We start from the raw sequence: 26664 nt of genomic DNA on the forward strand, positions 1-26664 counted from the left end.
CACAGCATTCGAGGTGCGGCCTCATCTTCAGTGGATCCCGGAGTAGGGTGGCACTTTTCTCGTCTGCGTACATGTTGCTTTCCTGCTGTCCAGGAGGAGTGGGCGAACCGAAATGCAGCAAGAACAGCAGGATGGAGGTGGCAGAGGAATTAAATTGAATTGGACAGGAAGCCTTGTTTCTGGATGCAGTGCCACGCCGTGGGAGCTGAAGGCAATCTGCATGCCGATTGCAACCCTGTAAGGCTTCTGCTGTGGAGGATGAAGGCTAACCAGGGCTGGCTTGGGGAAGAGTAAGAACGCTTTGGTGTGGGGAGGCCTGGCGCAGAGAGGCCAGAGGAGGCGCGGGAAGCCGCGGCAGCGGAGTGGGGGGGCAGCGGCAGGGTGTCTGCCGGCCGGGGCAGGCTGCCTGCAGGCGGCCGCTGGGGCTGCAGGGATCTGCTTGCTGTCCGCATTTGCGCTGCCTAAGACGACTTCTCTCCTGGCAAATCTCTCTAGCAGCTGATCAGCATAAAGTAACTGCCCAGTACTGCTAGTGGTTATTCCCCAAGTTCAAGCATCAGGTTTTTTCCCTCTATACGTGACAATCGACTTCCAGCTTGCTGACAAAGCGCGTAGAAGCTGATACTCTCCCATACAACTGGTTTTGAGGAGGAGGATTATTACAGCTTTCATGAGTCTAGAAGCCATGAGATGAGAGAGAATAATGTAATAGTAAATGTAGAACGGCGTCGTCGTTTTTTCCTGGCAGTATTAGAGCTTTCCAAGGTGATCCTAGCCAAGTCCCCTAATCCAGACTTCTCACACTTACTGCAATGACCACTTGTTGCAGTGACTCAGTTTGTGAACTCACCTTTGGCACTCAAAGACACTAGGAGCTATGCTTTGTGGTAAATCAAGGTGACGTTAGGAAAAAGACATTCTTATTTGCAAGACATTCATATGCTATAATGAGAAATTAATAACTTTCTTTAGAGGTTTGGTGTGCAGAAATAGCTGAGGATGCACATTAAAAAATGCTTTTATGATCTCTATTTATTTTATCATTCTTCCTGTGTGGTGAAAGACTTGCTAACCTGTTCTTTCTTACTGATTACAGTTTTGCAAATGAGAAATCAAATGGAACTGTAATTTGCACTTAGTTTTAAGCATAGCCATTTGTACTTCAGAGACTTAGCACACAAAATGTGCATACTGTATGGAAGTTAGCACTGGTGTGGGATTTCTTACTTTTTTCCTAATTTTACTAATGTTTACTGTTTCCTGATGTATATAATTTTGTCAGACTTCCTCATATATAATAAGTGTTCATTGTGCAAAATTTGCACAATGGCTCTGCATGTGAAAGCATGAGATATAACTCATCATTTGGCGGAATCATTGATCAGTTGGAAGACTCAGGCACTTTTCTATTCCACTTAAATTATATGTAAGTCTTTTCTTCAGTCTTCTATAATTCCTAGCATACTTAAATGTCCTGGTTTTGGCTGGGATGGAGTTGATTTTCTTCCTATTAACTGGTATAGTGCTGTGTTTTGGATGTAGTGTGAGAATAATGTTGATGACACGCTGATGTTTTGGTTGTTGCTAGGTATTGTTTATGCTAGTCAAGGACTTTTCATCTTCCCATGCCCTGCCAGATGTGCAGGGGGCTGGGAGGGAGTGTGGCCAGGGCGGCTGGCCCAGCTGGCCAATGGGCTATTCCATACCATATGACGTCATGCTCAGCATATAAGGCTGGGGGAAGAAGAAGGAGGGGGGGCGTTCGGAGTGATGGTGTGTGCCTTCCCAAGTAACCGTTACGCGTGATGGAGCCCTGCTTTCCTGGCGATGGCTGAACACCTGCCTGCCCATGGGAAGTGGTGAATGAATTCCTTGTTTTGCTTTGCTTGCGTGCGCAGCTTTTGCTTTCCCTATTAAACTCTCTTTATCTCAACCCACGAGTTTTTCTCACTCTTACCCTTCCGATTCTCTCCCTGTCCCGCTGGGGGTGGGGGGAGTGAGTGAGCGGCTGCGTGGTATTTGGCTGCTGCCAGGTTAAACCACGACATTAAATTAAAATATTTGTATTAAACATGTATTTCAGCAGAGATTAGACTCCAGAGACCTCATTATTAAAAATGGCTTTATAATTAGGATACCCTATGCACCAGAATACCACAAAGGATTAATTTTGCCTTTAATAAGAGATGTTTCATTAAATCTAATGATTTCATAAAATGTTCTTAAACTTTCCCTTGATACTGCCTTACCGTTGCTTGAGAGCAAGTGGCTTGTGGATTTAAGTGTAAGCATCCTTTGGCTTTTTCAGATTTGTCATTTTTACCTGAGTGACCCAGTTTTACAGGATTGTTTTCTTATAAATTTTAACAGATTTGTTTAGTTACTTTTTTTTTCTTGCTGTTTGGGGAAATTTACCCTGTTCCCAAATGAAGTTTGACAAAAAAATTAGTCTTTTATATGCTCTTTCAGCTGTTTCAACTATGTCACCTTGAAGTTATGTGGGGAATACATAGAGTATGGGGGGCAGGAAAGTCAAAGAGTGGCTTTCATTCAGTTAATCACTGAATTTCAGAGATGGCATCTTAATGTTAGTATCATTAATTACTTGGTACTAGAAGTTTAGTAAGCCTGTGTGTTTGTAGGAAATGATGGAGTTGCACGGGCGCGCAGCGGGCCATCAGCTGATCATACTGGGCAGGGATGAGCGCCAGGGACTAGCTCCGGAGGGATGCTTCTGCCATCCCTCCCTATCCTGTTGGGAATAGGGGGTGGGACGATCACTGAGCCAGATCTCTTGCCACCAAGGAAAGTGCTGAGACATGTTTTAACAAGTACTAGAAATCTTAACCATCGGGGAAAGCCCTTTGCTGGGGACTGAGAGCTGTTTTTCTGAGAGCACCTACTGGTGCTGCCAGAAATTCTCAGCTTTTATGATACTTCTGGTTCAAAACCTATAGCATATTGGGGTGGTGGTGGGGAATCAAGAGTAGGCACATATGGACAGAAATTCCAAAATTGCTGAATTTACAAGGAAATTAACACAGCCATGTTTGTTCTCATACAGTGATGTTTTGATTTTTTTTAGAGAAATGTCAGTACAATTCAGAACTTAGTTCTGCAGCAGGATGCCACCCGTTTCCCTTGCTGCAGGCAGTGTTTTGGTGAAAAGTGTGTAACAAACACATCGCTTATCTTGGTGTTTGGGCGTGCTCCCAAAACCACGAAAGTCACAAATACAAACATTACTGCCTGCCTTTTGCACGGAAAATCAATGTGCTTTGGGGCAGCAGTTTCCTGGGCGGCAGCAACAACAGTTCTCAGCAGTAGCTCCCACTGTTTGGTACGGCTGCAGGTTAAAAGGAGACCTTACAAGTGCGGAGCCTTCCCTGGATGAAGGTACGGGGCAGGAGGAACAGTTCAGAGGGTAGCCAGCCTCTGTATGTGTGTTATGAAAGTGAGGGAAATTAGTTGGCTTCAGAAAATTTTGAAGAGTAGACTTTTTCTCCCCTTGTATGTCAGGCAAGAGGACATTATGTTCCAGGGAAAAACTGCAGGAGAGAAAAAATGTGACTTGTGGGAAGGGCAGGGACTTCCTAGGAGACGCTGAGTGGGTGTCTCCTCTTTCTTTTTCCTGAATTTTCCCTTCTCGTCGTCTTCCTTTCCCCAAACAAACTAGAGCAGCCAAGACAGCTTTCCCCTTTCAGAGGTAAACCATGCAGCTAGCCAGGCCTCTACAGAAGCTTGTATTGGTGGCAAGTGATCGTCAGTGATTGCTTAACCATAGAGGATAATTGCAGTTTCCAACTACTAGGTAGAAGTATTTGCTCTGGAAGAACTGTTGGGTTATTTTTCTAAAAAAAAGTAGTTCTTATCCCATTAAAAATCTGAAACAAAACTAATATTTTGGGAGAGGTCACATTTGGATAGACAGGTCAGTGGTGTTTAACATCATGTGATGTGCTTCCATTTCAATGAAAATATCAATGAAATGCTAAATCAGATACTTTTGAAAAGTTTTCGTCTCTTTGCTAGCAGACATTCTATTTATTTTTTTGTCTCTTCGTCACAAAAGCTGTTGATCCTTTCTTGCAAAATCTGGAGTTGGAGAGATGCGTGGCTTTGTATACAAGCCCTCTCCTGCATTCTCTGTTACCATGCTTTGTAACAATTTCTTTCTCCTCCTGTGCTGCTTCAGTTCCTACCTGTTAACCTCTCTCCCACTGAGGACTATATATATTCTTTAGAAATAATTAATGAAACTAGAATTTCCTCAACTGGTATTGAATTCAATTACTACTGGAGTCTGTGGTTTCAGAAGTGGAGATGGATATAGTTGACTTGATACCTACTTCAGCTGCCCACCGCCCAGTCCCCAAGCTGCAGTCCTTACTGGTGGTGGTTTGAAAGCTCTAATACCTGCTGGTAGGAACAAAGCTGCTTCTTTAAACATTCAGTGTGGCAACCGAGTTTCTGGAGCCCTGCAAAAGTTTAATGCTGGCAGAAGTGATGTTTCAAGGTGTGTAATAACCTGTTCATCTCTTCACAAACCCTCATAGTCAATAATCCTTGATGTTTTTGGTTTTGTTTTTTTTTTTCGGGAGGGGGGAGGGTTTAGGCAAGTTTGAAGTAATTTGGTTTGTAAATAGATAGGCAGTATCTACAGAAATGATAAATAGTGGTTTTGCTCAATGTAAGCAGTTTTATCCTACCATAACCGTTTTTAAGTTGGAGTCTCTGGAGGCGATATCTTTACTCTTGAAACAGAACAACGAAATGTATTTAGTAAAAACTCTTTGCAGTGTATGTCAAGTTAATGAGGTGTTCTGTTCATAGTATATCTTTTATAATCATTGTTTTATAGTCAACTGCTTCACAGTGTTTTATAGCATGTATGACGGTTGTTGGTAGAGTTCCTCCCTGCTTCTTGGTCCAAAGTTGCTGAGGATACCTATTAACTTAGTTGTTTCATTACAAGCAATTTCTTCATTTTAAAAAGCCTAGTTACGTCGTAACTATTCCCTTTGCTTCACAGATAAGACTCTTGTATTCTTCAGGGAGACAGCTGAGAGGAGAAATAGTGCCAACAGAGAAGTGGAAAGTGTGAAGACCATCTGAAGGGCTGCGGAGCAGGTGTCAGGGCGGATGCCAGGTTCAGACCTGAAGCTCAGTGAAGGATTTCCATACACGCTATTAAGCATTTTAAGTACTTGTACGGAATGGGAAAATATACATTAGTACTCATAAACCTAATAATCACCTAGCTATGCCAAAATACAGGCTGCTTTCTGAAGAACAGTAAGTTCAGATGTCAGAAGAGGACGTGTTGGGAAAACACTGATGCATAGACTCACATGGAGAAGGGATCAGGTGTAGTCCTCCAACCCTGGTACTGTAGTTGCCGTTAACTGTTTTTACTGGGGGGAACTGCTGAGCATATTTTAAGCTTCTGGCTTCCTAAAGGTAAACAAAGTTAGCAGGAGAAGTACCTGGTACATGATCTGAAGGTGTAGATTGACATGACAGGTAAGACGACTGGTGGCCAGCTATCTCTGCAAGAGTCTCTCTCCTTGGCCATGTGTTTCCCACTTCTGTCTTGGGTTGCGAACTAGTGATCGTATGTCACGGGGAGTTAATTCAGCTGCCTAATCATTGGAAAACTAATTTAAAAACTTCAGTCTCCTGTGTTAGCCAGCTGAAGCTTCTCTCCTTGCAGCCTCGCGATTGCACTCTAAAGCAGAGGGAGAAGGGAAAGCTATATTGACTTCTTCCATAATTTTTTAACCATTAGGCAGGGTGCAGTCTGAGATAATGGCAGTCTTGGCTGACTGTGACCTGATGGAGTGGCTGAAGGTGTCTGAGACTTGGGGAGGGATACCTGGACCAGCTGATATGTGAGAGGTCTGGCTGGACTGCACCCCAAACTTTTCAGGCCCATGTAGGTGTTTAATCACATAACTGGAGATCTTGGGCTAAACTCCCGGTGATATAGGGTAATAACTTCCAGAAAGAGAAGTCCGTGTGGGTAGGAGTCATCTTTTGTCTTTCTGTTCCAGGCCAGTATCTCTAACCAGCCAGAAAGGATGGTTGCAGGGAACTGAATTCAGTGACTACAACAGTTATTTCCGCCTTTCTCTTCGTATTCAGGCACTGGCTGGGACTGTTGTTATCCTCAAAGGGGCAAAAGTGATTAAAAACATGGTGAGGCAGGGAAGGGAAGCCTTATTTTAGCTTGTTTTTTTTCTCCTACATGCAAGTATTTCCACGGCCTTATCTGATCACAACAGTATTTTTGCAAGAATCAAATCTCTTCCTCACTGTTAACTCTGAAATTTTAGCCAGGGGTCTAACCTGGGGCATTTTGACTTATTCTACCTCTATTCTTCACTTGTGCCTCACAGCAAAAGCAGGCTCTCGGAGCACAACACTGCATGCATCAGGTTTGTCAAATCCATATCAACATTTTGAACTAGTAAAGGATTTGTAGTAAAGGATATATTATGTTGTTATACTTTTTTTAAACATGGATTTATATATATAAACAGCAGATGCATAAGTAGTAGTGTTTTTGTTTTGTTTTTTAAAGAGAATTTGGAACAAATGGGAAGTCGTATCTTCCAATATCTTCTCTTGTGGCAAACCTGATGTGAAAATGAGTATTTTAACAGCCTGATCAGCTGATAGAACTGCCTTTAGGGGAATTTAAATGAGCTTGCTTTATGAAAAAGTGGTAAGCGGAATGTATTGTTCTAAACACAGATATGGTTTGTTTTTCCTGGTGTAAAACACCTGTGTTGTCTGCTTCCCCCCTTGTTTTGCTGTTTCTAATGATTTTGTGATGTTGTAAAGATTCTACCTGCTTGTGACAAACAAAGCCTGCAGCAATCAATACACAAACACTCTCCATTAATCGAAGTGAAGGCTGTGTTCCAGCTTCAGTTGGGACCCAATTCTGGCAGACTATCGGGGAGACAGACCTAACAACCCCCAAATTACAGCTGGAGTTTGATCAGCAGGAGAATTAACTCTGACAGTTTGACTGTTAAATACGCTGTTTAGAAATCACTGCGCATAGACGAGTGCAGCTCTCTACTGGATTAGATCAGTTGTGGGGCAGAATTGTTCTTTCAACTTTCATAAGAGGATTTTTCTTCTGTGCCATAGTTTTCTGCTGAGGTATCTCTAAGTATCAGGTTAACTGTTTGATGATGGGTAATTTGTTCCTATAACTGGGGTGACACTTTTGCTTTGCTTTTACTTCTGCTTCTCCAAGTATGGATCAGAACAACTGCTTTAGCTTTTGCCTCAGACAGCTCCCCGGAGAAGGCTGTGCTGTTTGCGCTTCTTGATCTTGTACATTTGCTCCCTGTTGTGGCTCTGTCCATCATTGTATTAAATGTGTATTAAAATGCGGTTTAAACTTACAATGCATTATGAGAAATAACTTCATAGTGTCATGTGAAATTGGAGCTTTAGCACAGTGTCTGGGGTTTGTCCAAATGATGGTATGTGGGGAGAAGCTTGGAAGTCCATTCTGCGTCAGCCTTTCCCAGGAAATATTTATCCCTGAAAATGGGTCAGCGTGCACACCTGTCCTCTTACCACTTAAACTATGTAAAAGTTACCAATTTGTTTCACTTTGTGGTAGCTTTAATAGCATAGCTTTTCAGCAAAAGCAGCTTTGTTTATTGTGGATGGGTACTGGTAGGATGAGATAGGTCTCTTTTCAGAAAGGCAGAGCAAAATAACTATTTATAATTTAAACCTTAGCTATTTTGTAAGAACTTGATTGCATAAACAAATTTCTTTAAGTTACCTTGTTTGTAAGGGAAGCCAAGTGATGGTATTTCAACCTCATGTGTTCCACCTTGAATCTTAGAAATGAGGTATGTTACTATCATTCCTGACAATCATCTGCCAGTTAAAAAGTACTTTTCAGGCTTTCTTCTGCTTTTGCTTGCACCTATGCAACTCTGCTGTTTTTATATTAAATTTATCAAGAGGGCACAGTTTAGTTTCATGTCTGATATGAATGTTTTCGTTCTTGACTTATTAATATGTGCACAAGAAAACTCACCTACAACTTCAGACCTAGCAAAGACATGGAAACTAAATAGTTGTAGGTAGCTTTCTTAAGGAAAGCAGGACAGTTTAAGAATGGTTATAAAATGCCTGTCCTTTTTTCTGCAGGCCAGGGATTGTAGATCAAAAGAATAGTTGAGAGATTTATGTTAAAAGTTCTCGGTATTTTTAAGTCATCACCCACCTCCATGGCAACTCTCTGTTAGGTTTTGTAGCCATCTTCTGGGATGGAGTAGTGAGATAGGTGGGAGCATACTTCTCCTCTCCTACCTCCTTCCCTTGATTATGAGAGCTTTTCTTTATTTTATGCTAAACACCACTTTCAGTTGGGAAAATATGAAGTACCATGAAATTTTTCTGTAGGTACACCAGTAAAACATAACAGCAGCCATTGCTGGTGAAACCAAAGGTTCGATTAACTATTGCTGATGATACCAACTGGGCTTATCTGTATTAGAGGCTCAGTAATACAAATTACTGAATAGGTTGTGCAAATATATGATTGTTTGGGCCCTATTTTATTTGAAAGGGGAACCCTGGTTGGCAAATGCGAGCTCAGGAGCCTTTTCCAGCTTTTGTGTCTGGCTGGGACTCTGCCTACTAAATAGTAGGAGAATGAGCTATTGATCTCCACATTTTCAACATAAATAGTTGTAGGATAAATTGTCACTGTTGTTGATGGATTTTGTTTGGCTCCACCTGGAGACTGAAGTGATGTTTCTCAATGAGGATTGAGACCACATATTTTCACTCTTCTGTAACAGCTTATGGCTGCTAACTTTTTGTCCATCTTTAAGAAAAGCATGGGGAAGGATTTGGTTGTGATACTAATTATTGTTAATGCTTAATAGTATTATTCCATTGGAATTGAACTGAATCTGGGTTAATGAACCAGAGATCGGAGTTGACTGTCCAGGACTTTCTGTTGTAAGTGAGAGGAGGAAACAGCTATGTACCTTTTCAAGCATTGCTTCTGTAAGAGAGCAGCATATACATAAAAATTACCTGCTCAAGTAACTGAGCACACTTTGGTAATCTTCTTAATTGGAAAGGGAGAATAGGATTTTGGGCTTTTTAGGTTTTCTTTTCTTTCTAATTTGCTGTTTTCTGAGGTAAGTATTTAAATGAATTACAGTAAACACTCACGTCATGACTTTCCTGCTTTTGGGAGGTCAGGCATGCTGAAAGTGAGGGGTGCTGCCCCATGGCAGGGGGAAGGCCCCCATGCTGCATGGTTGACGGCTGCTGCCATGCCTGTGTCCCGTCCCGTCTGACCTGTTCACTCCTCGCCTTCCCGGGGTGTCAGCCTGGGCTCTCGCAGTTTGTCTGTGCCTTACCAGAGCACTCAGATGGGCAGGATAGACCCGGGTTAGGCTTGGTCGGTAACAAATTCAAACACAGATGACAGTTTCTACAAGTCTTATGCTGGCTATAGGAGAACAGGCTGTTGTCCTTGAATTTAAGGCTGTTGATTAAAGAGTTAACTGATAAATTTTTATCTTATTTATTTTACAAAAATCAGCTGGTTTTGTTCTGTGTTATTTGATTGTGTCATTTTTATTCCGATGCTGGAAGCCCAACAAACCATTGCCTTATGAAGGTCTTGCTTCTTCGCTATTTTTATTTCCTACTGCTGCTGAGCCCCTGTGAGCAGGGCTCACTCCAGAGATGGCCAGGTTTTTCGAGCATATCATGGTATGTGGATGGTCTCATGGCCCTTGCTTCCTTTCTGTAATCCCTTCCCACACCTGCTCAGTTTTAGTGTGGTCTTTTGGTCCCACTCCTAGGCAGGAGCAACTGCCTCTGTTTTCCACCCCAAAAAGGGCAGGTATCCGGCTCGGTCTGCTGTCCTCAAAGCTCTTCTTTCATGAGCATCTTTGAGTCTTTTACTAAAAGTGAATGTGTCTTCTAAGGAATAGAAAAATTACCATACCCATACTTAGCTAGCATTGGTAATATGCACACCTGGACAAAATAAGAAAGCTCTTGTGCATTTCCTTGTTCCCTTTAATGAATGCTGAGAGACCTGTGGGTTTGGGTCAGATTCCTCCAAGGTTTGCAGTTTCTGCCATGCTTCCTCCCAGGTTACCTTCCTCTGCTGGGGTTTCCCCCTCCCTCTGCCCCCACACACGCCCCGGGAAGAGAGATGAAAGATTGCTTTATCTTGCACGCTCCGGGGCTCCCAGAAGTTGTGAAAGCTTTCTGCCAGCCGATCTCTCCCTCTAACTCTGGCGTGCCTCTTTGTCAGAGAGTGTCCCAGCTCAGCGAGCAGCCGCCCGGGTGTACCAGCCCCGGTTTTGTCTGGCCACGGGACTAACCATTGCCTCTGCTGTGGGTTTCAGCTCACCGTGGATGCCAAAAAGCCAGAGCAGAAAGCACATAACCTCCATACATGCTGATGACATGCACTAGGTTTGATGAGTAACAGCAGGCAGAGGCATGACTTAATGCAGCGTAGTTTTTCTAAACGCATTACTGAGGTAAAATCGTTTCCTTTTTTAATTCACTTGGTGCTAGAGAAAGTAACAGAAGATGAAAGTGCGGAGAGGAGGAGCTCATGCAGGTTGATAATTACTTGTTTACATCTTGTGAAGGAGAATTTCAGTATTAATTTGTTTTTCTATAAATCCTATCTTTATGTGAGCAGAACAAATAAAACCTGAATGTTCCTATTGATATCAAATCTATGTGAGCAGGTAACACCATGCCTCATGTCAGCATGTCATCAAATGAAAAAGCAAATTAAGAGGCCTTTGGGAAAAAGGTTTTGGTTGAGTTTAGGTGTATTCTGAAGAATATCGTGCTAGTTTATCCTCACAGTTTTTTTAGGAGAGTCCTATATGTGACTATGGAGGGGAAAAGAAGAGTTTGAACGGGTAACAGACACCACGGTGTGGGCTTTTGCTCCAGGTTGCGGGGGCCAGTTTTGCCAGTTAAAGTTTTGGTTGGTTTCTGGGGGTAAAGCCGCTCTGGTCGCTGCCCGCGCAGGTGGTGCCGGCTGCGGCCCTCGCTGGTGTGTGGCTGCACCATCCCGCAGCACCCTGGGGACGTGGGTTTGGGTAAGTGTGCTCCGAAAGCGGTCCTCAGTGTTACGGATGAAGCTGGAATCTCAGCCTGTGGCTGAGGTTGTGAAAACTAGATGAGCTTTGAGAATTTAAATTGATGCCGCATTTAAATATGCGTTGTAAAGCATTCAGAAGACATGCTTTTGGAGCAGAAAGGTCAAACCTTTGATGTACTGGTGGTGGTTGGGTTGCAGTTATGTATGCTGTGATTCCCTCCCAGCTTCTTGCTTTTGAATGTCTTTCCTCCTGAAGGATGAGATACTAACATGTTCTTCAAAGGCCCTGAGACTTCGCTTCTTTTTGTGTCTTTTTTAGTGTTGACAGTGGGATAGTTCACACAAATCTCGTTAACCATGTGGCTAGAAGAGGTGGTGTCTGCTCATGCCTGCAACATTTGGGCCCAAGTGACTTTTTCTTTCTGAATGTCACATGGAGCAGGAACCACCACGTCATTATCACAGCTTCATCCAGATGTGTGGTACCAACGTGAAAGGAGAACAAAGACTTTGTGTCCTCAGAGGACATGAGAAGGAGGACATCCTGATGGACCCTTTCAGGGTTGGTCCGTGTGAGCTTGTGACACAATTAGAAATCTGATTTTTTTGTTTGTTTGTTTTTAGTGGAAGTCTCTGGTTGTACTTTTATTAATAATAACTGGCCATTTTAAATACAACTTAAAATGGGCATCTGTCACAAATATATGTAGAAATTCTTTGGGTTTTTTTTGTCTTTGAATGCCTGTCAAACATTGATGCTGGGAGAAGTTAGGTTTCTTGGGCTACTTTTAGTCCCTGAGGTGGGGAAAAGTGGGATTTTTTTTCTCCTAGACATCTTAAAGGTGCTGTTGACATTTGCCACCGTCTTTGAATCGCCTCAAGCACCTTCCTCATTCTCCACTGACTATGAAGAAAGACTGGTCATTCTAGTTGTTTTGGTGGTCACTCGGATATTTCCTGGCATAGCAGAAAATATGAATTAAAACAAAAAAAAAAATTACTAATTCAGTGCCAGTGTGCAGGAGATCCTCACCATTTTGAACTCTTTCTGGATCCTTTTGAGGTCAGCAATATATGCCTCGTTAAGACTAGTGAAGGCCTTCCCTCCAGAGGAGGGGAGCAACAGCTCTTGACTAGAGTGAGGTTACAGGTGGTGGTTGGCAGAGAAGATGGTGGGGCAACTTAATGAGAAAGGGATTCAGAAAGTAATTTATTGCAAGTCTACTGTATTGAGAAATGAATAAAGGGAGAAAAAAAGTGAAACACACCCCATGGAGTATGGTTTGTGAAGTAATGGCATAATTGTGTGAAGATGCCCAGTGGAGGAGGTGGCACACAAGAAACCCAGGCTGTTTTCCTATTTGGTGGCGATACAACTTAAGTAGCCCCTAATCTAATTACTGTTATTTCTAGCTGTTCATTCTTGCTTGCCTGGCAGCACTGAGGATTTGTACCATTTGATAGCAAGGAGGGAGGACGAATGGACTGGAAAAAAGAATCTGTTTCATAGAATTACCCCCCCCCCACCCCCCCCCAGTAAAAGGAGTTTGATGGAGAATGCCAGGATATCGCTGGCGCAAATCAAAGGTAGGGGATCTGGACTGCTGAAGTGAGTACTCAAACCACAGAAACGGTCATGGAACCACAACCTTAAAGGCAGGTGCAAAATGCTTAGTAAAAGTTTGCACTGTCCTTGGTTTGCACTTGTTGAATCATGTCTACTTGGATTTCATTTAGTTAGCACCTACCGCTATGGAGTCTTGAAACATGGTGAGCCCTTCAAGTATTTTCCATGATTTTTTTTTTTTTTTAAAGAAAACAAATTCAAAATTACACTCGCTGCTTCCCAAATCTACAAGGAAACTAATTCTTCACTGATTTGCAACTTACCAGCAAAAATGAGAGCGCAATGTTTCCAGTGAACTAGAAAGCAATGGGATTTTGCTTATAAATAAAGGCAACTTTAATCCATTTGTTTCTCCCCCTGTAGAATATGAAGGTCTGTAGACCAGACTGTCCCTTCACTTCCATCTCTGCATTTCCAAAATATTTTTTTTCATGCATCACATCCTTGGCAATTTACAGGGGAGAATTTGGCACACTGGTAGAAATTGAATTTCTCTACAGAAGTGCAGGTTAGACATGACGCTTCACTTTTCTTTCAGCATTAATAGGTGAGAAGTAAGAACAATTTACTGGTTTATTTAGCATATGCATCTCTGAACTAAGAGTAAAGTTTCAGTTAGAAAATGCTCGTTTGTATGTGTCAAGTAGAATGGCCCCTTCTTTAAGGAATACAGCTGCCCAAGTACAGCCTGCGCAGGTTATGTTACATCCAGCTTGGGCTAGGTTAAATGACAGGTATAAATCAGTGCTTTCAGTGTAGCTTGAACTCTGCTTTCTGTGTAGCTAACAAAGATTTCCTTTAAAAGAAAGCTCGGGGGGTGGAAATAATTTTCTAGCTTAAAGTACCATGCCATGTGTTTCTGTTTTCTGGTATCACTGCATTTTGGGGCAGTAAGTGGACCAGTGTAGAGTCTGTCCCATTCCCACCCCCCCTCCCATCTTTTAAAATAAAATGTCAATAATTGCGGGGGTGGGGGGCATGTATTGCTCTCCTGATAGTTTGAATGTTACCTTTCTGTAGGATGAAAGTCACGAGAGCCTGCTTTCTCCTTATGAATTGCAAGCAGAGCTAGCCCCTCCTGAGATGCTTTACGGAAGGAAGCACAGCTGGGTGTAAGAACTGGATGCTGCCTGACATTTAACACTGTACTGCAGCTCAGCTGCTTTTAGACATATCTGAGTCGTTCCTCATGCTGTGAAAATACACCATGCTGTTGTGTATACTGAGAGTTCTTAAGTTCTTAATATACGGTGGTATTTTGAAATTCAAAGACTATTTAAAACTGGGGAGTGTTGACATTGTGATAAGCTGATATTGAAGGGTAAGACTCTTCAAAATTTCTTTTTAAAAAAGAAAAAAAGGAAAAGAATAAAACCAGTTATTTTTACCCATGTTGTAAGAGATTTTTTTTTTTTTCTTCTTTCCCATTCTGTAGCACCTCCTGGGTCAGCACCAGCAGGTAGCCTAACAGGCTACCTCTAAAGCTGTACTTGCATCAATTGCTGATGCTAGTGCATAAACAAAGATGAACTGTTTTGGTAAGACAAGGCTCCATTGAAGTTACTGCTAATAAGCAAACCAGCTCTGTTCACTTCAGTCCCATTCAAAACACAGGAAATGGATCAATCTTTGCCAAACTTGAAAGGCTGAAACTATTACAGAGGATAAAAATTATTTACTTCAAGTGGGTGTAAAACATATTTTCAAAATAAACACTGAAACCACACTTGACTCTTACCACATATATTAATCATATTCTGTGTGGGCATGAAATATAGAAAGTGTTCAGCTTTGTATTCCTTCATTTTATTAATGCAGGTTTGTTCTAACTAGCATTTAATATAAGCAGTGCTTCTTAAGTACCAGCTTAGATGCCAGATACGATGTGCCTTCTGACTGTGAAATGTTACTCTGTTGTAGCTTAGTTTGCTCTTACTAAAAGAGGCAAGCCCTTTTGCTATTTCCCTAATGCTTAAAAAAAAAAACAAACCCGAAACCCTGAAGTAGTCGTAGATGGGATTAATTTGACTATTTTATTTTGAATTGTTGTACCTACACTTCTTTAAACAGAAGCTTATACTAATCCTTGCAGTAGTGCAATAGCTTTTTATATTTCTGTGGCAAATTGTTTTCCTAGTTTAGCATGTTTGAGTGCTCTAGTGCTGGATTGATCATCCTCTGCTTTTTAAGCACAGCTCCATGTGCTGTGTGATTCTTCTGAGAAGAGTGACTCTAGCGATGTCATGCACTCAAGTTCAATTTTCACATGCTGCTACAGGTGAATTAGTGTCCTACAGGTATAAAATGTGGACATTCCGCAGCATTTAGTTTGTGGGGTTTGGGGCTTTTTTCTTTTTTTTTTTTTTTTTTTTTTTTTTTTTTAAATATCTTTGAGTACATACTCCTCCTGTACTTAACACTGGTCCATGTAAAAACCAAACTGTTTGAGCCTAGCTTTGTTTGCATGTGGTAGAGCTCTGCTCACCTTTTAGAGCTGGAATTGAAATTCAGGAAAGTTACCCCCTAAGAGTGGGTGTATTGCTGGGGGAGCTGCCTCTCCTCTGTACCGCAGGCAGATCTGCCTGCACCCTGAGCTGAGGCTGCACAGGGCACCACGGCAGCGATTGCTTGCTGAGGTCTTCTCTGCCATGCTCTGGTCTGGGATGGGCTGCCGCTGTCCTCACCCTGCTGTTCTCCAACATATACCTAACCTCTTTGCTCTGCTTGGGTTTAGCTACATTGCTGAGAGAACAAAGGTAGTGCAATAGGGATTTTTTTGAAATCAGCATGAGCCTTGGGTTTTATACCATTTTGTTACGACTCTTCTAATTCTCTGGCTCCTGACTAAATTAATTATCATTCAGTTAAAGCCCATATGGCTCCATTGCTGAGGCAAGAATGACAGGTTGTGTTGGGTTTTGTTTTTTTCCCTCCTTTCTTAGCTTAAATACTGCATTAATGGAGTCTCTGAGGTGTCTTCTGGTACCACGATGCAGCAGCAAGATCAGCATCCACATCTGAAGTGTTTCTATCATATTTAGTGTATTGTTTGGCAGATTCCCATAATGGAGCATGTTAAAGAATAAGCAGTCTAGGGAAATGCATCTTGCCAACCTTGAAGCAGTAATTCCTAGAAAGAGATGTTACACCATTAAGCCCCTTTTTCTCTGCATGGAGATACTTACTGAGGAAGGAATTGGGCTGGTGGTCAGCTCCACTTGTACAGTCAACACTCATTCATTCAAGATTACTTGAGGCAGACACAAACATGCTCAAGCTGGGTCCTTGCAGACTCTCAAGATCCAGCAGGGTTTATTAACTCAGGCTCAGTGCCAAGTCTGCTGCTCCCAGACCAAGTAGGATCTGCTGTTTTGGCATGGAGTTCGAGCTGTAAAAGCCTGCCAAGCGTGAAGGGTGCAGACCTGGGTCCAGCACTGTTCTCAGATCCAGGAGCTCTGGAAGCACGTTGCGGATATCTAACCAGCTTGGGACCATCAGGGCTCATTAGATCAACAACAGTTTCAGTCCTGTTAAACTTGAGCTTGCTTCTGCGTGTGTTTTTGTTTTGGTTGTCTTTTTATGGTTTTTTGAGGGGGAGGGGTGTTGGGGGTTTGGGGGGTTGTTTTTAAACTTTAACTCTGAGTTCTGGGAAAATTTATTAGCTTGGTCGGCCCCAGGCTCACCTAACGCTTTGTGCGTATGCAGTGTGGCGTATAAGGAGCTTCTCGGAAGCAGACTGCAGAGGCACTGAGCTTGCTGAGCGGGAACCGGCTCAGGGCTAGCCTTGAGTCAGAGCTGCTAGACTCTGATGATCCTAAATTGACTTTAATTTCGCTGTGCAGTGATTGCCAGCACGTTTTGCAGTGAAACAATGTACAAATGTTTCCATTGCCTGCTTTTTCACAGCCTTTATGAGCTGTGGTAGTGGAACGCTGACCATCACACACAAGCTGTGGAGCGCTGGATGAGTGCTGCTAGTTAGGGCTCGCGTTTTGGTTTCACGGGGTACATAGCCATGGTACATACACTGAGACTATACATTTAATAACTGCAGTTGTTATAAGGGTAATTAGCTCTTCTGTTTGGATTTGAAAATACCTTCTGGAAAAATGCGGTATGCTTGGAGTAAGTCAGATACTTTTAAGACGATATGCTTGATAGTCTCTGGATTGTTAACAGTACTTGAAATTAAATTTTCTCACAAAATTCACAAATGCTTGCTTACTTTTTCCAAGCAAAAGGTCATACAGCTCTTCTGGGTTTTTCCATATGCAGGTGCAGCTGGGACAAGCGGATATAAAATGCCCAATCACAGAGTGCAGCGAACACCTGGATGAAACAACTGTCCTCTATAACCTGCCCCATGACGACATCATCAAGTATAAATATTTCCTGGAACTCAGCCGCATTGACTCCAGCACCAAGCCATGCCCTCAGTGCAAGCACTTTACAACCTTCCGGAGGAGAGGCCACATTCCTACCCCTGCCAAATTGGAGAACAAATACAAAGTGAGCATGCTTGCCAGGGCTGTGGGTTAGATGGCACCGCAAAAGTAGGACATCATTTGGTGGACATTAAATGAGCTTTCTTGCATCACTGGGGCTGTGTGCAAGCTATGATTAGGAATATGAATCTGTAGTACATCATTGATTAACTACTTAATTGATTTCTAACAGTTCAAGCAGTTGAACTTCAGTCCTCATTTCTTTGCCAGGTGGCATAATTTTGTCCTGACACACAATTTAAAGTGTGTTTTCTCTCTGACACGCAGACAATATGGTCATGATCAGAGGAGACTGGGGAAGGGAACTTTTCACTATAGCTGATAATTTTAGACACACACAGCTTCAGCAAAGATAAGTTTTGCCTGAAACTGAGCAAATGAATTCTGGGCGTTTGCGGTGTTAGGCTGTTGGCATGCTCCTTCCTTAGAACTAGAGCTCTTGTCTGTTCCGCTTCTTGGTTTTGATTTCTTCAGTCCCTTACCAGAGGTTATACCTTACCGTAGTCTCATCATTCACAATACAGAAAGCTTGAGAAATATGGGAAAAAAACACTTTTCCAGCATTTCTTTTAGTAGAAGATGTGATTTCAATCAAAGATAAAAAACAAGAGATTACAGTTAGAAGTTTTGAACTGCTGAAGGTCCATCTCAGTTCCAGAAGATGAAGGTTCTGTCTGCAGCATCATGCTCTGTGTTAGTTTTCCATCCGGTTATTAAATTTGTTGTGGTTAATTTCATGATTGAGCTGGCCTTTCCTGGACAAACCAGTTCTCCTCAGTAGGAGTTTAGATGATTGTTTAGATAGCCCTAATTACACAGCATAAGATTCAGCCCAGTATGGAGATTAAAAGGTAGAAGGTTGTGTGTGCAGTGGAGTTAAAAACCTTGGTAAAACTAACTCTGAGTTATGAGCTACTTATGTATATCTGTGCAGTGCATGAATTACATACCACACGGTCTGGACTCAACGTTTTCAGATTTTTGGCATCTTGGGCGGGTGGAGAAATTTGAAATTGCAGGTAAAATTCCTTCCGCCCACAGCCATTCTTCTTCACCCATCCGCTTAGCATTCCCTCCGGTGTAGACAGGATATGCGGTCCAGGGTAGATCAGATGTTATAACGCTTCCGCAGCAGCCTCTCTTAAGGCGCCAGAGGCTGTTACTGTCCCACTGATGTGGGTCACAGGTGGTGCAGCTTTTGTATCATGGGATGCCAACTCTGAGACTGTTCCTCAAGGCACGAAATGGTTCTGCCCACCAGTGCTTTTTTACAAGTTAAAATGCTATAGTTAAGATGTTCCCACCACTTCCCTACAAATCATAATCAGAAGGAATGGGAGGTTGTGTGATGTATGAAGTAGTGCAAGCCAGAAGCGGTTCCCTGGTCCTGTGGTGATGCATTATGTGCAGCTCTGATCTGCAGAGCTCAAGTCTCCTCCTGGGAACAGACCCTGGCAGTATGTGTCCTTTGAGCTGTGGCCAGGTGTTGCCTGGAAGAATGTCTGGTTGATGCTGGTCAGAAATATAATTAGGAAAGTGCTAGCAAACAGCATGGAGGATCATAGTCCAGGGCTTCAACCTACTCCCTTGAACCTGTGTTGTTTTCTGGCATAGGTACAGTTTTAGTGACTTATTTTAAGCTTAGCACAAGAAGGAGTTTTGCTGCAGGGATAAGATTTAAAAGGAAGGCTATATATAAGGTTGTGCATATGTGAATAATTACATATGTAGCTGTGGACCATTATTATCTCAGTTTTCTTAGATTCTTATGTGATTGTTTGTATGGTGACTTGTCTGTGCCTTGAATTATAGACTCTTTGGAGGTACAGACTCATTGTCTTCTGCATATAGCATAGGAGACATCTGACTGCAGTCTGGGAGACTCGCATTTTCACATGCAAGCAATATAAACAGCAGTTGCACCAGAGGAATTCTGCACCAGCACTGGAAGTGCTGCCTTCAGAAGAACTGAGTCATGCGTGGGGAAAGTCTGTGCGCAAGCCTACTAGTAGGATCCCTGCGCACAAGGGCTCAGTGCCAGTACCCTCGCTCTCCTGCAACAGAAAAACACTGTAAAATCCAAGAGTACATTTGAACAGATACTTTTGAAATGTTATTAATGACATTCCTGAAATTTGATACACTATGTAAAATTATAAATAAATTTAACATCTAAATTTAAAGAATTGTTAGATAGATTAATTCTCCTTACTATAGCTGTTTTATGTAAGCTAAACTGATCTAAGCCCAGCAGTTCAGTTTGCTGCTGCTGTTTTTCATTTTTGAGATCAAAGTCTTGGTGTGGTAAGCCTAGAAAGTTAGCTGGTGCATGTATGTTGGGAGAGGAGGGGAAGAAAAGGGAAACTTGCTATCCAAACCTTTCTTCTCCCATTAGTGCCACTTAGGACAGCACAGTACAACAGTGTGACTGTTTAGTTTCCTATATCAAATATTTGTATCACAAATGGATCCAGCTTTAAGTAAGGAAATACCCCTGCCCCTCTCTTATGACCTAAATTGGGAGTGTAAGACTTGGTTATAGACAAGATCCTAATAAACCTTTGGTCAAAGCTGGTATGCCAAAGTGCAAAGGAAATGGGCAAAAATTGAAAAATTGGTAGTTCAGTTCCTATGCATGGAACAGATACAGGTTTCACAGGAGTGAGTATGTTGGCTTGTTCTGTGGGGGTTTTGTGTTTTGTTTTGTTTTTTTTTTTTTTTCTCCCAAGCCCTGGATTTCACCTGTTGTTTTAATGGTAGTTCTTTGACCTGCCACCTGCCATGAAGAAGCACTTCTTGATTCTTGGACTTTATTTCTGCCTTATCCACCTGTGAGGTACATAATGAAGTTTTCTTGTTCACTTCTGTCAAAAGATACACATCACATAAAAGAAAGGCTTGAGTGCTTGGCTTTGGAAATGTAACTGTTTTTTCAATGCAGTTGTTATATAAAATATCTTTTGTTTGAACTACTCAAGGGTTTCTGAAACTCGTTGCTCTAGAGCTAGTAGGAATCTGTACCTGCAAAGATGCTGTGATAGAGCGGATGTGTAGTTCATATCAATCAGTTCCCCCCTTTTTGGATCAAATTTTAACCTTGAGTAGCAGGTATCTTCATGGCTATACATCGCTTCAATCTGCCTTGAGCCTGCTGTGGACATGGTGATTTTGCCACGCTCTCCCTCTTTGCTCTCAGCTGTTCATTCCTGCCAGCTTGCTTTTGCTTGTGTTGATGTTTTGGTGTCACACTGGGAGCTGGATCAAAGATCAGCTCCAATGGGAGAGAAGATTTGTTTGTTTTGTTGTTGCTTATTTTCAGCTGGTACAAGAGAGGGGATGGGTTGGTGACGATGAGGCGGCAGCTGTTTTGGCAGGAGCCCATATTTATTTTGGAATAAAGTGACTGTAGCTGTAACTAGAGATTGTAATTCATGTAATCAATTAGTTGCACAATTAATTCGGCCATCCTATTATATAGCTAGCATTCCACTAAGCAGCAGAAAATGCCACCTAGCTTTTTGCAGCTGCAGGCTCTCAGAGTATTTTTAATGTGCAGTGGGTTTTGCTATCGTCATCTCACATCAAGCACGTTTTGTGTTGCTGTTACCTACCAATTTTGAAAGGTCTTTTCCTGGAAGGTGAAAAAAATGATAGTTACAATAGTTTGCAGTAAAGAGGCTAGCTAAGAAAATGGAAAATGTTAGCCTCAAAGGTCATTGTTTCAGAAAGCTGAGAACCAAAAGGGTTAGTATGAGAAGTTGTGTAATCTTTTCTATTTCAAGGGAGACTGACCTCCAGATGGCATAGAAGTTTGTGTATTTATTCATCTTCTCAATTCTGATTGACTGAAATGGAAGTCGTAAAATAAATGGAAAAATGTTTGTGTTTGAAAAAACACTAGATTAATGTTTTGGGTTTTTTCAGGTATAGTTTGTCTGCTTTGCTGGTCTATAATATATTTTACTTTAAATTATATGTAGATAGCATTTCTGTGTCCTCGTTATGGTGATTTCATGCACTAATACTGAAGCATAAAGCAAATCGTACTTGACTCTTTTCTTTCAGAAAAGTAGATAAAGAATGGAACAAGAATCTGAAAGACTGCTGTAATTGTCCTGTTGTGTTCCTATTTCTCAAGCACGCTGGTGTCACATTGCATCCAAGTTTGAATAGGTTTTAGGGTTTTGTTTTGCAGCCACTAGTTCCAAGAAAAATAAGGTTCATAAGTACTTAAAAGAACAGACTTTTCTTTGCCTGCTTAATGTATGTTCAGACAGTATTGAACAACAGAGAAGTCAAGTGGCCCATTCAAAATGTAAAAACTATTTACCAGTTCAGTTTTATGGAAGGTGCTGTCAGGAGTGGCAGGTGGAAGAGGAAGCTAGGAACTCCAAACCTGGTAATGAAGTGGACAGTTCCCGCTAGTTTACTTCAGTTAGTCAGGACCATTCATGGTAACAAATGTTATTCTGAGTTCATGCGGTTATAGCCTCATCCTGTATTTCAGTACTTTCTAAGTAATGTATTTGGAAACATCTGATGTCAGTGTGCGTGTATAAGATTATATATATATCCTGGTGGCTGCTGTATTTCTTGCAGTTATATACATGCTATAATAGAAAGATAGAGCCTGCAATGAATTTGTGTCAGATTTTCACCAAAAAAAAAACCAAAACCAAACCCACAAAACTTAGTTTTAAATTATGTTTGTATTTTGTTTAAGAAAGAAGCTTTAACTTGCAGCTTCCCAGATCTGTTGGTTTGGGTTTGTATTTTTTAACATTCATGTTCCGTCTCAAATGTCTGAATACTGCAACTGATAAAAGCTTTCAGGTTGCAGAACACTTAATTGTGGCTACACGCTTCATCTTTGGCTGGGGCATAACAAATACTGAGTAATACAATGCGATGCCTGCTATAATCTGTCTTCCCAGCAGTAGGTCACTGTGACATGCATTATTGAAAACCGTAAATTCAAAGCTTGAGGGAGAAAAAAAAAGAAGGGGGAAAAAAAGAGATATGGAGATATTGGGCAGGGTAGTCGCTAGTAATCTATCTATCTTGTGCATATTGGTTTCTAAGGGACTGTGGAAACAGATCAGTGCTCTGTGTTACGTTGGTTAGTAGCAATAAATATGCTATCCTTTTGGTTCTTCAGAGTGGGAATTTTCCTCTTTCCTATTAAGCTGTTTTTATTAGGAGAATTCATCTGGGAAGCAGAGATGCAGGATAGTGTATTTCCTCTGGCTTAGCATCTGGGCCAGTAGATCAACAAATCAGAGAAAGGGCACTGGTTATATTTTGTATTGCTTTTGTTTTATACTTTATCTTGGCCTTAGACATTACTGTGTTTTCATGCAAAAAGCAATAATGTTTGTAATCCACACATTGCAGCTTTAATATGTTGTTTCCCTACAAACAAGTTTCATTTGTTGTTCTTTCCTGGTTTTGTGCTGCCTACCTGTGTCTTCAGTAACTTATTTCATTGACAGGAAGCATGTGATAAGTGCAGTTTTCTTCTGTGTGAGGTATCTTACTGTGTGCCTTAGCAAAAATGTCACTTTGTAGCTGTAGAAAGCAGTAAGTTATACTTGCACTAAGTACAAGATATCAGAATTTCATCCATTTTAATATTACACTCTCTTTGAGTCTGCTTATATGAAGGAAACGTATGTATTCTAACACTTAAATGCATGTACGATTATGTATTTTTACAAGGATAACGACTAGTAGATGGTAACTGACTAAAATGTTGATGTGTTGTAATAAGAAGAAAATCTGTCAACTTCTTGATGCTGCTTCCCTTCTTTGCACTTTAGCCTTATGCCCAGGCAAAGGATCCTGGAAGGGGAAATGCTGTTTTATGGGCAGTGAGAAAATTACTAATTCTCTTGATCATTAACTCCCATTCTTGCACTTGCTGCTCTATAGATATGGATTGGCATAAAGAGGTAAGCTGAAGTGATGCATTGAGCAGCACATCATATAGTCCACCGTTAAAGGTAAAATACTTGGTTAACAGTGCTGCACAGACAGAGGTACATCACTTTATACAAATGAAGCTAAGACTGTTAGGCACTGCTGCAGTGTAAAAACACATTTGCTTTCTACAGGTGAAGTTAAAGACAACCACTGAAAAACGGGTCAGCTAGGATCACAAAAATGCTCAGCTTGAGCCATTGTGTCAATTAGGTTTTTAATGTGAGCTGTTAAAGACAAAAAACCTAAATATTATCTCTGGGTATAGAACTCTAGGAAATAGTGTTAAGGGTAGCAGACGGCTTCATTTCTCAGTCACGCATCAGAGATCAGATCAGCTTTGTATTAGCATGCTGGTAGTGACAGATGTAGGAATTGCACATACGAATAATTTTTGGCTGCCTCCCAGCGAAATACTTACGGGAGATCAGAGGGCCTGCTTTGGACTCTCTGGAGCTGAGGCAGCACACCAGCAGTCGGTGTGTCTGAGCAGAGGGCACAGCAACTGCGGGGAGCGAGGACTTTGGAAATACGTTTTGGGGGCTTCACACGTGACTGCACCCTAGGATGTGGTTTCCTGGACAGCACCCCCACACCACACATGGCCAGCACAGACACATCCGTGGTTAGGTGGTGAACCAGGTCTCGACACAGATACAACCAAAAAGCTTTTTCTTGGCCGGTTGAATTCCTCAGTCCTGTCCATCAGCTGGTACAAAGCCAGGGCAGTGCCAGGCATGGCTGCAACTGGAGCTGGTGGACAGGGCTCAGCAGTCACTTGAGAGATGTGCCTTCCCGTCTTTCAGGCTGAGATGCTTTGCTGCCAAACACAGCAGAAGTGAAGATGTTGCAGGAGCCTAGATGTGCCTGTGTCTAATGCGGCTTCTAATTCTTGCTTTACTTAGTCACGATCCAGGTAGGAGGCCTGTCTTTCATCAGATAAGCACCTGCGATGTGCCTTTATTTATTACTTCTACAAACACAGCAGCTGCCATAGCTTTCTTCAAAAACATAGCCAGGCTCTGGAGGAAGACATGATGACGATGGTACCTGTTTGACGCAATGGTTTAAAACCCAGGGAGTGGGAAGAATAGATCCTTTCTCAATTTAAGGAGCTCGGCTTGTGGTTTTTGCCGTTAGGTGTGGTCTGTGGCAAGCGGGCTGTTTGGCACAGCCTCAGCTCGCCCTTATGCAATCAAGAGCAAAAGGAGGTGCCTGACTTCCAGGTGGTAGTTGTGGCCCTTGGTTGAAACCCTTGTTCTTGGCCCCTTTTCCCAGGACCATTTCTGATATAAGCTTCATAACCCATTCTGGGCTCTGTAGAGCCCCTTCAGAAGACTGGGTACTCCCTGGTAATGGCCTTGGCAGTGAATTTTATAACTAGAAGACTGAGATCCACCGCACTGAAAACTGGCTGCTAATTTTCAGGTGATCTCACACATGTATTGGAGGCAACTGAATAAGCTTCCTGGATTTTGCCTTTTGGCATTTGAGCCACCCGCTGAATTCAGGAAGCAGTTCCTATGCTTAAACCAAGCTAGCTGTGCTTTGTTTGATTGGGGCTTTTCCTGGCTTTAGCAATTAGTTCTGTATTTTTTCTCTTTTAAAAAGAGAGAGAACAAGTTAGCTTCCACAACTTCTTTTGTTTTTTAAAACAGACATTTCAAAAGATGTCAGATCTTTGCTGGGCAGCTACTCTCTTAATGGAAGAGCAGTGGTTTTAAAACAAGCTTTCCAGTTGGGTCAGCGCCCAGCTTGCAAACGTGTGGTGTTTTCTCATTTGTACAGATCCAGTGTCCATCTTGCCAATTTGTCTGGTGTTTCAAGTGCCACTCTCCCTGGCATGAAGGCGTTAACTGCAAAGAATACAAGAAGGGAGACAAGCTGTTGCGTCACTGGGCCAACGAAATCGAACATGGGCAGAGGAATGCCCAGAAGTGTCCAAAATGCAAGGTGAGCTGCTCTCCCTTGGCTTGCAGGTAGTGGCTTCAAACTGTTTAAATTTAAGGTAAATATTTGTAGCTTCTGCTCAGCATTGGAAATGGAATTGACGCTTGCTGTGCAGATTCTTGTCAATGACCCATTGAGAAAAACAGGTGAGATGTTTTATTTGCTGGTTCCCGCACTGATTCTGCAGAATCTCTGCATGTAAAAGAAACAGCATAGAAATTATAAGAGGGGGCTTTGATGTATACTTACAATGAATGTGTGTTACAGAATAAATTATTCCTAAAATAAAGCTTTAAAGAAATGTAAAGCTTTAGAGAAATATGATGCCCTTTATCAGGTTTTCCAAAGAGCTTGGGTGAATTCAATTTCTGAGTAAGGCAGAAAGTACTCTATCAACAAGTTAACTAAGGGAGACTTTAAGATTTGGCAAAACCAGAAGTTTTTTAGGATTAAATGTCAGTTCTTCACAAGCCTTTCTCATGAATTAGGTTAATTTTCAACACTGAAGTGCAGTCCCACACCCTGAAAATGTCATTAATCTCTTCCAGTTTAGGAAATATTTCGCACTACTCAAATGAGATGAACAGCCCCGCACACCCCTGCCCTGGCTGCCCTTAATGAAGGCAGCCATTACGTTTGTTCACTTTTTTTTTTCCACAGCACTTATCTCCAGCTACTGACAAAGTAGTAAGTCAAAATCTTGAGAGCACCATGGTGGTGGGAGACTGTCCTTTTTTTTGAAAGGGAGTACCTAATCTGACCCTATCTATTGCTCTACATCTACTTCATGGAAAGGACAAAGTAAGGAAATGGGAGCATTTGGTAGGAAATAAATATTGAATTGGAAGATTTACTTCTGAATGTCCGAAGTATACTTTTGTCACACTTTGAGCCTTACCCTGTGCAAATAAGAGAATGTTTTTCAGTTTACTAGGTATCTTATTTTGGTCTTGGGGAAAGAAATACCTGTGATGCCATAGCTTGAAATTGAAAGATTTCAAAACACTAAGAAGAATTTGGAAAGTTCTGAAATCAACAGTTGGTTGTTTACCCTTCCTCCCGCACACACGTGACATTTTAACAGAGTTTTAACAGCTTGCTGTTGATAGGTTTGAGCCAGTTCTAAAAATGTTCACTTTCTGGGAAGTCTTACAGTAAAACCCTTTTACAAACTTCGTTCCTTTTGGAGTGGGAAGAAGTATGTGTTTTGTTTTTAATTCTTTGACTTGCGTCCAGATTGAGATTTTATGACAATGTGAGTGATGTAACTATTGAAATAAGTTGTCCAAAAAAAGAAGCAGCAAATACACCAAACAAAAAAGTATGAATGCGGAAAAGCAGGGGGAAGAGGGCTGCTAGCTGGAAAGAGAAAGGAATTAAAACTGCTAACCCTAATGTGTTTATCCTTATTAAGTTTTAAATTTAAAATGCCATATGTACAAGTGTTTTCTCCGTCTTCAAAA

General features: G+C 41.8%; 1 protein-coding gene across 3 annotated transcripts in view; it reads left to right on the forward strand.

Annotated features, from left to right (window-relative positions):
• The window catches only part of RNF217 (ring finger protein 217), a 63482-nt gene that overhangs the window by 18372 nt on the left and 18446 nt on the right, over positions 1-26664 (forward strand). For all 3 annotated transcript variants that reach the window (XM_075145765.1, XM_075145764.1, XM_075145766.1), the window contains exons 2-3: positions 17043-17276; positions 25040-25204. In XM_075145765.1, coding sequence (XP_075001866.1) covers positions 17043-17276; positions 25040-25204 — 399 coding nt within the window. The remainder of the gene's footprint in view (positions 1-17042; positions 17277-25039; positions 25205-26664) is intronic.

The sequence above is a fragment of the Calonectris borealis genome, chromosome 3 (genome assembly GCF_964195595.1).
Source record: "Calonectris borealis chromosome 3, bCalBor7.hap1.2, whole genome shotgun sequence".
In the NCBI taxonomy this organism is placed as follows: Eukaryota; Metazoa; Chordata; class Aves; order Procellariiformes; family Procellariidae; genus Calonectris; species Calonectris borealis.